Source organism: Sturnira hondurensis, unplaced genomic scaffold (genome assembly GCF_014824575.4).
Source record: "Sturnira hondurensis isolate 20B ecotype Veracruz unplaced genomic scaffold, ASM1482457v3 Scaffold0002840, whole genome shotgun sequence".
Taxonomy (NCBI): Eukaryota; Metazoa; Chordata; class Mammalia; order Chiroptera; family Phyllostomidae; genus Sturnira; species Sturnira hondurensis.
Window position 1 is genome coordinate 29,994,925 of NW_028075471.1, and position 12,805 is coordinate 30,007,729.

Genomic DNA, 12,805 nt, shown 5'->3' on the forward strand with positions numbered 1-12,805 from the left:
CGAGAAGAACGGAGACAGAGGAACCAGGGGGACAGAACTAGACACACAGGGTCCCAGAGAAAAGAATCAGGTACCAGAGGGCCTGGAGGTACCAGGAGAGAGGGCCATGCTGCCCAGGGCTGGGCAGTAGCTTGGGTGGGGGTGGACTGAGGGCTCTCAGGGCATGTTGGTCACTCTCCTCTGGAATGTGGCGGGCCCACTGTAGCTGCCCGAGGTCAGGTGTGGACTCCAGGTGCATGAGGTGGCCAGCCTAGCACACAGACGTCGTCGGCACCTTAGTCCCTGAGCGGAAAGGCATTGTCCACCTGGCGTGGGTCCTCCGGGCTGGCAGAAGCTCAGAGTTATGGCCATGCCATCTCCGTGAGATCTCTGTCCTCACCTGTAGGGACAAGGGGAGGACATCAGGACAGCCCTGTCGCCTCTTCTTTACTCGACACCAGGGGAACCGAGAGTGCCGGGAGAGGCCATGAGGGAGAAACCAGGATGGGGCTGCTGGGGCAGGAGAGGCCATGACCAGTCACTGCCAAGCCCCACCCCGACCTATGCGACTTCCTCCTTCCTCTGCAGGTTTCTGGCTGCCATTTAGCTCTTTCCTGTCTCCTTGAGCACCATCTGTGTCTGGACCCAGATAAGGACAGTCATGGGTGTTTCTGGAAGTTCTGGCCAGATAACTACTCTGCCCTCCCGAATGGCTTAGACTGCCCTGCTCCGGCATTCAGGCTGGCTGCTGCCCACTGCGCTGACCTGTGGCCCCTGGGGAACCTGTCCAGCAGGCAGGACCTGAAGGGAGGGAGGGCTTCATGCTCTGTCTGGGGACTTGGGGATGAGGAGATGGAGAGAAAAGGAAAGAAGAGTAGCCTGGGAGGTGCAGGGGAAACGTCTGTGTCTCCACCTCTCCAAGGGGCTGTGGGGGCAGAGGGGGCGAGAGGCTGCAAGCCGCCTGGCAGCTGAACTCAGGCTGCGGTGAAAGACAAAAGGGACACAGACTTCTGTTCAACATGGAGGCGACCTGTCTGACAACAGAAAGAACTATTCACAGGTCCTAAGCTCTTCGTTACATATCAGAAGTATGTTACAACTCTCTGGTCCCTAACACTGCTTCCAAGTACAGAGTCCTTTACAAGGAGGTGGGACCCCCTTTCCTGGACCCCATCTGCCTCAGCCAGGGCTGTTCTTCAAGCCACCAGGGCCTCCCCTGCACCCCCAGGGCCCAGCAGCCACTGCACTCAGACACTGCAGTCCAAAGTCTGCGGTGGGAGCAGAGAGAGTCAGAGGAGAGGGAGCCAGTCGGACACAGAGGCTGCAGGGGAGGGGAGAGCAGCGCCCCACAGCAGGGAGACAGGCACCAACACCCAGGTCTCCCCCAGAACACAGGGCCCACAGCAATCTTGTGGCCACTAGAGGGAGCCCATGGCTCTGTTTGCTCCCCTAGCCCAGGGCCTGGCTGTCTGGGGCACTGAGTTGAATCTACCTCTCCCCACAAAGCAAGTCTGTCCTAAGGGAAAAACGACAGATGTCTTCTGGTTGGGATGCTTGAATTAGCTCCTCTCTGCATGCAAGCTCCCCATGTTTCTACGAGGACATCAACACCATCTAGTCCATCTATTCTGTTTATGTTCTCTGCTTGGGCTGTTCTTTTGGTGCGTCTCTTTCTTCCAGATTCTCTCTCTCTCTCTCTCTCTCTCTCTCTCTCTCTCTCTCTCTCACTTGCTCACTCCTGGAGCTGGCTTATTCCTGCTCCCACACTCCCTTTTGCTCAGTTTTAGGAACACAGAGCCCACCCCTGGATCCACATTCTGATATTCAAAGGCCTCCTCCACCCCCTTGCTGAATGGAGAATAATCTTGGCCCAGCCCAGAGGAAGGATGGGTAAAAGATGTTACAGAAGGCATTCAGGTGCAGCTTGATCCAGAAGCTCAGGACAGATTCCTATGGAGGATCGCAGGAGTTGAGGTTTGGCCTGAGCTGGGGTTTACAGGGTCTGCGCAGGAGGCAGGGGGCCTTGGGACTGGTGGGAAGCTCAGCTCAGTGGGCAAGGATGGCCTGGAAAGCCACGTACCTCTTGGTTGAGGAAGCAGCACAGGACAGCAACAATGAAGCCCTGTGAAGCCAAAGAGAAAGAGCCCCATCAGGGTACCATGGCCTGCTCTCAAGGTATTTGTGGTCTTTCTACTACCTTTCCCCCACCCACCCTCTGGGCTGTGGCCTGAGCCAGGTCTTCGAGCAAAAGGGATGGTAGACTCGTCACTTACTATGTGCCAGGCCATTATCTCATGTAACTGTCATAGCAAGCCGGCCAAGTCTGTGCTGTTAGCCCTATTTCTCCAGTTTTCTTTATCTGTACATCCCTCAGTACTGCGCAGAGCCTGGCATGTGACGGGTGCTGAGTAAATGCTGAACAGATTGGATGGATGGAGGGGTAGGTGCATAGAAAGGTGGATGGACGCATGGAGGGAGGGGTAGGTGCACAGAAAGGTAGATGGGGGGTGAGTAGATAGGTACAGGGGAGCTGAATGAGGATGGAGATGGATGGGTGGAAAATGAACAAATAGTTGAATAAATAGATGAACAGCTAGAAGGAAGAATAACCAGCCTAGCAGCTGGTTGATTGACCTGACATGAAGTCAATCAAGCCTGTGGGCAGTAGCCCCTTCCTCCTGCCCCAGGCCTCAGAGGGCAGCAGTGCCTGTGGGGGTCCTCACCTGAAAGGAGCCCAGGCCCAGCTCCAGGGGGAGGCGGACACCCAGGCCAGCACTGTCAGGCAGGAAGTTGAAGACGATGTAGTGAACTCCAAACAGCGGGATGAGGAAGAGCGTCGACTTGGAGAGACGCCTGTGGGAGAGGAGGAGCTTCAAACTCCCTCCTGCCCCCGCCCACTCTCACTTCCCACCAGCTCTGCTAATCAACTCTTTACCCCGGGGACCTCTGTCCTCCCCACATGCACCCTGGGCTCCCTTACTCTGGGGCCCTGGATCCTGCTCTTCTCTATGCCAAATGCTCCTGTCTCAGTTTATTCCAGTCAAAGTCTATCAATGACTCAAGGTCTAGTTCAGAGTCTTCCTCCAGTAAGTCTTCCCTGACCATACCCCCTCCCATCTAGAAAGGACCTCCTCTGCAGGCTCTTGCAGAAATGGACCCCAGCACTCGTCACCCTATTTGGCCTGGCACCTGGGTGTTTGCAGCCTCCATTTTCCCCATCCTATGATCTCCTGGGAGGCAGGGACCAGAGCTATTCTGTCTCTGGGAACCTGGGGAGGAGCTTGGGCAGGATCGGGAAGGCCCGAGTGTGAATAGACAGAACCACACTGACTCCTCCCGGTTATGTCCCAGAATTCCCCCAAATGCGTGTGCACATTACCAGTACTGAGACTGGGTGTGGAGGCTGCCCTGAGCTGGCTCCAGTTTCCTCAGCAGGATGCGAATAATGTTGAGGAAAAGCCCAAAGTTCACCTGGCAGTGGAGGTGCAGGAAGGGGAAAGGCAAGATATCAGGGGATGGCCCTGGAGGCCTGACGTGGGGCCTCTTTGGGACTAGAAACCCCAAATCCTTTAGACACAGGGCTGTGCAGTGGATGGATGCACAGGCCATTGCTCTAGAACTTGTAGGCTGGAGACTGGGGGTCCCATGTGCTGACTTCAGAGGGCAGGGGCTCAGGGCCCCCCTCTGCCTTCCGTCCTGGCATCAAGTGTGGGAGGCAAGGCCTTGCCCAAGTTCAGCACCTCCCAAGGGCTTCTCTGGCACAGAGCAGGTGGCCTTCACTTGGCACGATTGCTAAACTGGGGACATGGGCACATTCACCAAGGCCATGCAAACCACTCCCGACCACCCTGCGTCCTGGCGGGAGCAGGCAGTGGGCTTCTGTGGCAGCGGCACCACCCCACCCCTTGCTTGCCTGCCCAGCCTCTCGCTGCAGCAGTCACCGAGCTGGGACCAGGTCAGTCCAGACTCAGCTAGAAGGGGCCTGAGCGCCGATCAAGACCATGGTTTTACCAGCGGGACTGAGGTCCAGAGAGGGCCTCACAGCCTGGAGTCGCGTTTCCCACTATGCACAGCCCCTTGGTGGACCCAGGGGGATTGGCTGAATAAAGCAGAGGACACTGGCCCCAAGGGCTGACCCCAACGGAGAGGACGATGGGCCCTTTGATGATCCACCAGTAGGGGGAGCTGTTGTCCAGGTCCCAGCACCTGGGGAGAGGAAAGGCCAGGGCTGAGGCCGGGGCCACTTTCCATAGTAACTCTGCATACCTCCCTCTTCCCTGCTATATGCCTACAGGCATCCTGGCTCCTGTCCCTGGCACCAGAGCCTCCCAGCCTCCCCCACCTCCTAGGCAGCCTATCTTGTCTCTCAGAGAGTTGGGTCTCTTTTAGAAGGGTGTCCAATCCATTCTGGGCTCACCCTTTCTCTCCACCTAGATGGATAAACTTCTGAAAAATCAACCTATTTGCTGCCTTCTTGCTGGGTTCCAGGAATCCCGCACTTACACCCATGCCCCCCATCCCCTCCCCCAACCCCAACCCCCCGCCCTGCCTCTCCCTGAGCCCTGAAGTCCTAAGAATCCAAGGGCCCTTCCCACCCAGGCTCTGGTGTGCTAGCCACAGACTGCCGCCCCATCTACCATCCCCTTCCCAAGCCTGGGAGCTCCTGAAGGCAGGCCCCAGGCTCCTCCTCTTCACCCAGCGTGGACGAGGACCACACCGCCTGACTGTGTGCCCATGCTCCGACCCGGGGCCTCAGGACCAGAGTGACAAGGGGGTCACCCAGACTCACTCGACATCCTCGAAGGCCAACTTGCAACCCACCCACGAGCCAGTGAAGAGCAGGGGGAGCCCTGTGGGGCACAGAGGAGATACACGGGAGGGGTCTACATCTTTGGCTCGGAGACCTGCCCCCACCTCCCACCACCCCTGCCCACCACACAGTGCACAGTGCAGGCAGGACCGGGTGACAGCCCACAGGCCCCTTCTCCAGCCCTCGCTGTAGGGCCACTGAAGACCGTTCCCCTCACTGAGCAGAGGGGGCCTCCTGGGACATGCCCAGTCCTGCCCTCAGGACTCACCCCAGCCAGCAAGAACCAGCCGCCAGAAACCTATCCTGGTGCTGGGCGACGTGGAGGCCAAGAGGCAGGTCAGGTATACAGCTTCTGCCGACAGCCAGCTGAAGTTGGTCATGGTAGCAAAATGCAAGGTGGCCACGGAGACCTTGCACAGAACCTGCAGGCCGGGGACTGGCTGCTTCAGAGTTGGGACACCCACTGGAGCCCACCGGAGTCTCGCCTCCTCCCCCAGGGCCCCGTCCACCTTGGCTGCAGTAATGTGATGCGGTGGTGCAGAGCCCAGGTGTGGGATCGACGGCCTGGGTTCAAACCGACCGTCTGTTAGCTGAGCCACCCCCCCCACCCCGCCCCAACCCCACGCCTGAGCTTCTCGTCTGTAAGAGGAAAACTTTCTGCACCCAGTCATGTCCTTGCCATGAGGACCAAGTGGACGCTCTCTGTACGGTTGCTACGCTTTCCACCCTCACCCCACGCTTCCTGATCTCCCCTCACCCCACGCTTCCTGAGCTCACACCAGTCCCTAGAGCTGGGGGAGGGAGCGGCAGGTATGCACGCTTGGCTCTGGCCAGCAAACATTCGCACATGCAGCCACTTCATTCACTGATCTGTCAGGGGTGAGGAGCCCCATCTCTGGGCTCAGACGACGGCCCAGGCTGGGTCCCGGTCCCACCACTAAGCAGCTGCGTGACATTGCCACGTGTCCCTCATCTACAAACGGGACTGAGATGGAAACATATGTAGGAAAGAAAAGGTGATGACGTCGTATATGCAAGGCGGTTAGCATAGTACCTGGCACCTAAGTGCTCGATAGACCTTCTTCTTGTTTTTCTTTATTAATTAATTAATTCAGGTCATTGGTTGGTTTGCTTGTTTGCTCATCTCCTGCAGCACCATTTTAGAGCGACTTCTGAGTGCAGGGCCTCCGTGCTCCGCTGGCTTCTTTCACTTTCCGTCTCCTTGCCTTCTCCCTTCTCCCCTCCCCCACAATGACTTCTGTCTCCCTTGCACACGCCCCAGGTTCTCTGCTTGTGAGTCCGTTCACCCCGGTCCCTCCATTTCACAGTCCTCCCTCCCGTTCCCCATCACGGCTGCCCACCCAGCTCCCAAGCTGCCTCTTCCCTGAAGCCCTCCCTTATTCCCTCCCAGCACTTGGCTCCCTTCCCATGGCCCTCCCTTGACCTTACAGGATGCCTTTCATCCCCTAGGACTGACTATGGTCTAGGGTGGAACATGGGGTGGGGGCAGTGCCAGTAAGGAGCGCAAAGTTTAACCCAGGAACGACCTGATTGGCACCAGGGACCAGCAAACAGTTTGAGGCTTCAGGGCCTGACCTTGGAGAGGGGCAGGAAGGTAGGGGGCAACTTCCTGTCCTGGAACTGGTGATGCTGGAGCCCAGGTTAACTAACAGGGCTGGGCAGGCTCCAGCGGGCACATTTAGGTATATGATCCAGCCTCCTGTTGCCCCCCCACACACACATCCCAGTGCCCCCCAACCATGGCTGTTACAGTGGAGAAGCTGCAGTGGTCCACGTTCTCGCCGTGGAGGAGGGAGGCATCCCTCATGAACACAGCTCCCGCCTTGAGGATGAAGGTGGTAAACAGCTGGATGTGGATGTAGTTCCGGGGGCAGTGGAGCCTCCTGCGGGGGTGAGGAGGGATGAGGACCGGGGGACATCGTGGGAGGAGGCAAAGGGGGTTCTGAGAAGAGGGTAGCAGGTTGGGCTTTGAATCTGGGTGGCTTTGAATACACAGAGGAGAAAGGAGGCCGGCATTCCAAGCTGCGCATGAGCAAAGGTGTGGAGGTGGGAGTGAGTCCCGGGAGGGGTCTGCCCGCAGGGAAAAGCAAGGGACAGCTCAGACCTGGGGCCTGGGGACCTCTAGCATCCCCGGGTGAGGGATCGGGCTGGGTGCTGTGCACAGTGGGGAGAGAGCAAGGGCTCCCGGGCAGGCGACATGGACAGCAAACCTGAGAGTGACCAGGATGGCGATGGCCACCATGAGGGCCACACTAGAGATGCCATGTCCCAGGCTGTAGATGACCTTCATCGTGGAGAAGTAAAATATCTGGGGAGTGTGGAGATGGGGACAGTCTGAGAAACCATGCCTCTGGGGATCGGGGGGCTTGACCATCGAGCAGGTGCAGCTCTCAGTTCTACCCCAAACTCCCCATTGGGAGCCGGGGGTGTCCATGGGGACCCCGGCAAGCTCCCTCTATGAACTGAAGGACTTGTGTTTAGCCTGCCCTCTGCCTGACCTTCTGCCGGTGACAGAGGAGGTGGTGGCAGGGACGCCTCACTCCCACTGGGGCTCTGGGGCTGGGAGAGGCAGCGGCAGGAACCCCACATCCCTGGGGAATGACAGAAGCCCAGGAGGAAGCCAGGCTTGTTTATTGACATCCAGCTTGCTTGTTGACTTGGAAACACAATGTCCCCAAACAAAGGAGACAGCCAGCTACAACCATCCGGAAAAGCTCATTCTCTGACCAAGTGTGTGGATCAGTCAAAGCCCACCAGCCTGGACCCCAGGACAGAGACAGGGGAGCAAGCTGAGGCAGGGAGCAAGGGCCTGCTTCCTTTAGGGAGGCTGGCAATTGCCGCCCCTCTCTGCCTCTGACTTCACCTGAGAAGTGGTCAGACTCAGGCTTGGCCTCGCAGGGGGCGGAGCAAACAGATGGGAGGTTATTCGCCTAGAAGCACCTCAAAAAGCCTTGCTCGAGTCGGAGGTGGGTGTGCCAGTTCTAGGCAGGGTCCCTGCGACCACCTGTGGGTGGAGTTTCCTCGCTTGCCCACCCCATAGCCAAGCACACTGCTCCACGGGCTGAGGACCAGCCAGGGAAGGAGCCTGCCCAGGACCAGGAGGAGACTTCGTGTCCCCAGAACTGCCCAAACCCCCTGCCCTGGACACCCGGGCGCAGAGACGACATGCCAAAGAGATGGTGGCCTCCTCGCACAAGGCCCTCCACTTCCAGACACTGCCACCTTCTGGACATCTGCTCTAATGGACACTCCAACCTGCAGGCTGTAATGGAAATGGCAGCCCCTACACATAGGCAGACTAGCTGTGCCCCCCGCCCCAACACCCACGGGGAGCCTTCCTGCACGTAGCCTCGTACCTCTTCCGTCAGCAGCTCCAGGGGCACAGGGCAGGCCACAGGGTATGGAGGGAAGGGCTCAGACCAGCCCGTGGTGGTGCAATCCCGCTTCACTGCCCCTAGGAGGCCAACAGAGGTGGAGAAGCAGAGATCTGGTCACAAGGACACCTCCCCTGTCCCTGGGAGGGGCTGGGGAGCCATGGCCATGAAGCGACCCTGACAGGTTGCACAGACAGCCCCTCTAGCTGGCAGAGGGAGGGGAGCCTTCTCACTAGAGGCCAGGGTTCCAGGCCCTGCATGGGACACACTCTGGGGCCCTCCATTAACCTGAGAGGGTCATCCCCCACCAAGCGGCAGAGTGGTGAGTTGGGCCCCCAAGGCCCTGAAGGCCAGGAGGAGAAAGGAGGCTGTCCGTGCTCCTGGAGGAGCTGTCCGCCCCTGACACTCAGGCCAGGGAGGGGAGGCAGAGCAGGGTGGGGGGCCCTCCCCACCACCCCCACTAGGCAGCTGGCGGCATCATGCATCAGACACTGCACTGCACAGCCAACCCTCCAGCAACATCTGGGGAAGGTTATTTCCATTCCCTGCTCACTAAACCTCACCCCCTGTAAGGTCACAGGTCGGGAAGCTAAGGGTCAGGGAGGTGAACTGACTTGCCCAAGGTCACACCGAAAGAGAGGAAGTCGTTCAAATCCAGTCTGCCTGCCCTCACACCAGGGATGTCTCCGCCATATTCCGGCACCACCAGGTGAGAACACTTCCCCTCCCGCTCCCCCCCACCCGCTCCCGGCCCAGCAGGATACTCACCTGGCTCTGTGCTGAAGTGAGAGAAGAAATCCGGGCAGGGGAGAGTCACCCACTCGCCAGGGCCTGCCACCGGCCAGCACAGCAGCCCATCCCAGGTCGAGGGGCAGCCTAGACAGATGGGCGGAGCAGCATGGGTTCAGCCCTGGGGACAGCTCTGTCCAACATCCTGAGAGGGGACGCTGGAGGAGATAAAGGAGTCCAAGAAGCCATCTCCTGTCTCCTAAGCTTCGTACCCAGGGTGGCATTCATCCCCTCTGCTGCTTGCAGACATGCCCTCTCGTCCTCTCTCAGCTGGCTGATGAGATCACACTCCTGGTGCACATGGCCCAACACCTGCAGGAAGGGGTTAACGGCAGGGGCCAAGCCACTTGGATGCTTTTTCTGGGAAAGGGAGGGAAGGGGATGGGAAGGGAAGGGAAGGGAGGGGAAGGGAGAGGAGGGGAAAGAAGGGAAGGGAAAGGGGGAGCCATGGGTCACAGAAGTTCTCCAAGCCCTGGTGCCACCTGCTTCATGCTGAGAGACTCCAACACGGAGGATGGGCAGTGGGGACCCCACTGGGCTCCAGCTGAACCCCACCCCGGCCCTGTGGCTCCCAGACTTGGAGCTGTAGCTGCAGGCAGGAGGGTCCAAACTGGCGACTCACCACTGGTAATGGGCTCAGCAAGCAGAGGACAAAGGCACCCCACACGCTGCGGTCCATGGCAGGACTCTGCGGTCCTGCAGTCAGCCTGGCGGAGTCCTGGCCCTCTTCCCTCCCCTTCCCTGGGGGCTGATTGCATAGGCAGAAGCCAACAAAGGGGACAGACCAGCTGAATATTCACCAGGATTTCAGGACACCATGCCCAGCTGTGCCCTGGCTCGGGACTCCGTGTCCCCGGCTGGGAGGGGCTGAGCCTTTCCACTCCCCTCCACTCTGTATGTCAACTTGTGTACCTGTCCTGATAGCAAGGGCCCAGAACGGTGATAGCCCCAGGACACTTCTTGCCCTAGTAGGTCCACATTCTTACCATTCTGCTGGCCCATTTTGGAAAGAGCCTTTCTCCTGTTCCCCAAACCGTCCCCCTACCAGTGAAGGAGGGTCAGAGAAGAAGCCAGACACATGGGTTGCCCTCAGAGACGAGCTGCCAGTGTGGTTGGTGGTTCCAGCCTCATTCCAGGGCTGGAGGGTGGGCTCAGGGCTGTGGGGATGATGTGGGGGTGCGGGGGAGGGTGTTAGGGGGGCTGGAGAGGAGAACGAGTTTAGGAAAAGAAAGGTGATTGAGAAGCACCTGCCTGGGCTGGCCAGGTGGCCCATCATCAGGACCTCGTTCCTTCCCCTGGCCAGAATGCCAGCCTGGATGGCGAGGGGAAGCTGGCACACATAAAGACTCTGGACTTCAGGGCGGAGGGAGGGGTGGGGGACGGCTTGCAAGGTGGTCACAGAGATCCCACACTGAGTGGGGCTGGACGATGGTTCTCAGTGGCAGACATGAGAGGGCTTGCACAGCCCCTCGAATTCTTTTTAACCTGTGTTACCTGACTGTTTTTCTTATACTTTTAGACTGGAAAAGGTAGAGCCCCACTGGCCAAGCTAGAGACAGGGTTCTAAACGACCCTGGACCTGGTGTGGCATCCTGGGACTCGGAAGCCCATGTTTACAATCCGCAGTCGGACTGTCCCCGCATTCTCGTCCCCAGAGGTCGCTGGGCGGGGCGCCAGCGCCACCAGACATGTTTACCCCTAACAGGACTTGCGGGTGATGAAGGCCCCTGCCCCCGCCACATCTGGGCTGAGGAGTCGTTTTACATCAGCAAGGTTTTATTTTCCCATCTGTCTTCGTCAGCAACAAGGCGTTGGAGAAGAGTATACTGAAGAGAAAACATGCACCTCCCCAGGCCCTCACACGTGCATCTGCGTGTGTGTCCCCCCGACACACTCTGGTGCACGCACGGAGCTCCGCATGGGTTCGGGGCGCACCCCGCAAGCTCCTCCAGGAGTCGGGGGGCGGGGGGCTGGGAGGGCACTCGCAGCTGGGAGAGCAGAACCCCGGGAAGATGTGGCTTAGAGGAAAAGGTAGAACCTTCTGTCCTTCAGCTATGAAGAGGCCAGAGCCCAAGGACAAATATCACCACTAGCCACTGTTGACAATTAGTGTCAGTGTCATTAGCATTAATGATGGTTAATCATTGATATTGATACTTAATAATAATTATTATTATCTCAACTAGTGGTTCTTAATAGGGAACTATTTATGCCCTCAGGGAACACATAGCAATGCCTAGGGACAGTTTTTATTACCATAACCAGGGGTCAAGGTCAAGGGTAAAAGGAGGGAGGGGTGGGGAAATGCTACTTGATGTGAAATGGATAGGAACCAAGGATGCTGTTACACATCCTGCAATGCACAGGATGGCCCCCAGGCCATAGGACGAATCAGCCAGTTCACAGGGCCAACAGGATTAAGGTTGACAAGGCCTGATCTAATCACTCCCGTCCCCAAGGATCCTCCAGACCCACTGTCCTTTCTGAACAGGCCACCTGTCACTGACTCTATACCGGCTCAGCATTCAAATTCTGCCTCCACCACCTGCTAACTACGTGACCTTGGCCAAGTTATTTGACCTTTCTGAGACTCAGTTTCCCACCTGAGAAATGGGGACGACCCCTTGCTTTGCAGGAGGGATGGGATAATAAGTCAAAGAAAACGTGTATAGTAAAGGGCCTCACACATAGCCCAGCTCAGTGTAGGCGTTCATTGATGCCGGCACAGAACAAGGATGAACTCTCAGCAAATACGGTTGGAACCGTCGAGTCTTTGTACGGAAAAAATAAGATTAGATCTCTAGCTCACATTTACCAAGTATAAATTCTAAAAGTTTCAAAACCCCAACTATAAAACAACAAAATCAGATGTCTTCCAATGATGGAAATTTCTCCTTAGAAGAAAGGATACTTTCTAAATAAAAAATTAAAACTATAAATACAAGCTTAATACATTTGACCACATCAACTTTTTTAAAAAAAATGTATGTTCAAGAAAAGACAAATAAGTAAAACTACAAGCGAGCTACAGACTGAAAGAATATCTGTGATCCAAAATAATGAATAAAGAGATAATATAAAATAATATTTTAAAATACCTACAAATCAATACTAAAGAAGAAAATAACTCAATAGAAACGTGAGCAAAGGCTACGAACAGACAGCTCAAAAATCAGTAACTCACAGGACAAATAAACAGAAAGAGACGCTCGACATTACTAACACTCCACAAAACAGAGAATTAAAATAATGGTGACCGCCCCTCCCACCTGTCACGTGGCCTAAGCTGCCATCGTGGGACACGACGAAGTTAGGGAACTAATGTGGGGAACCGGCACTTTCATTCTATCCAGATGGGGGTGAACGTTATACACGCACTTTGGAAAGCAATTCGATATGATCAATTGGATCGATAAATGAACATACCCTGCACACCGGAAGTTCGTTTTCTGCATATTTGCCCCAGAGGGCGGTGTTGTTTAGAATACGCAGTCAACCCCAGAAAACAGCAACAGAATAGCTCAATCAAACATGACGTATCCATGCACTGAGATGCTTAGGGCACCCAAAAGATAAGTTAAATCTGTTCAGATCGGCACGGAGAGCGTTCACAATAATGTGTTTGAGGAACTTCTGCCTCCGGCCAAGAAAGAATAACAGGGATGGATTTGCCCTCCTCCCGCATTACAAACAAGAAAGAAATCCAAACAAAATAGACGAAATATTGGGTTTTAATGGGCGAAGAAAAAAAGCACATGTGACCATCTCCACTGATGCAGAAGAAGCCTCTGATGACCTCTCACACCCTTTCCAGATGAAAACACTCAGGGCA

At 56.5% G+C, this 12,805-nt stretch overlaps 1 protein-coding gene across 1 annotated transcript; it reads right to left on the reverse strand.

Moving 5' to 3' along the window:
• Positions 1 to 250: 250 nt before the first annotated feature.
• GHRHR (growth hormone releasing hormone receptor) lies at positions 251 to 9,652 on the reverse strand. Its single transcript, XM_037041313.1, has 13 exons — positions 9,596 to 9,652; positions 9,186 to 9,285; positions 8,953 to 9,060; positions 8,167 to 8,264; positions 7,021 to 7,118; positions 6,561 to 6,693; positions 5,058 to 5,211; positions 4,769 to 4,829; positions 4,116 to 4,185; positions 3,359 to 3,450; positions 2,703 to 2,832; positions 2,060 to 2,101; positions 251 to 379 (listed from the first exon to the last, which is right to left on the reverse strand). The coding sequence occupies exons 1-13, from the start codon at positions 9,650 to 9,652 to the stop codon at positions 251 to 253; spliced, it is 1,272 nt and encodes a 423-aa protein (XP_036897208.1).
• Positions 9,653 to 12,805: the final 3,153 nt, after the last annotated feature.

Coding starts and splice junctions, on each gene's coding strand:
- GHRHR (XM_037041313.1), bottom strand. CDS start 9,652: ATGGACCGCAGCGTGTGGGGTGCCTTTGTCCTCTGCTTGCTGAGCCCA. Junction 6,694..7,020: donor GCCATCCTGGTCACTCTCAG/GTTTGCTGTCCA, acceptor TCACCCCCGCAG/GAGGCTCCACTGCCCCCGGA. Junction 380..2,059: donor GCTGCTTCCTCAACCAAGAG/GTACGTGGCTTT, acceptor TTGTCCCTACAG/GTGAGGACAGAGATCTCACG.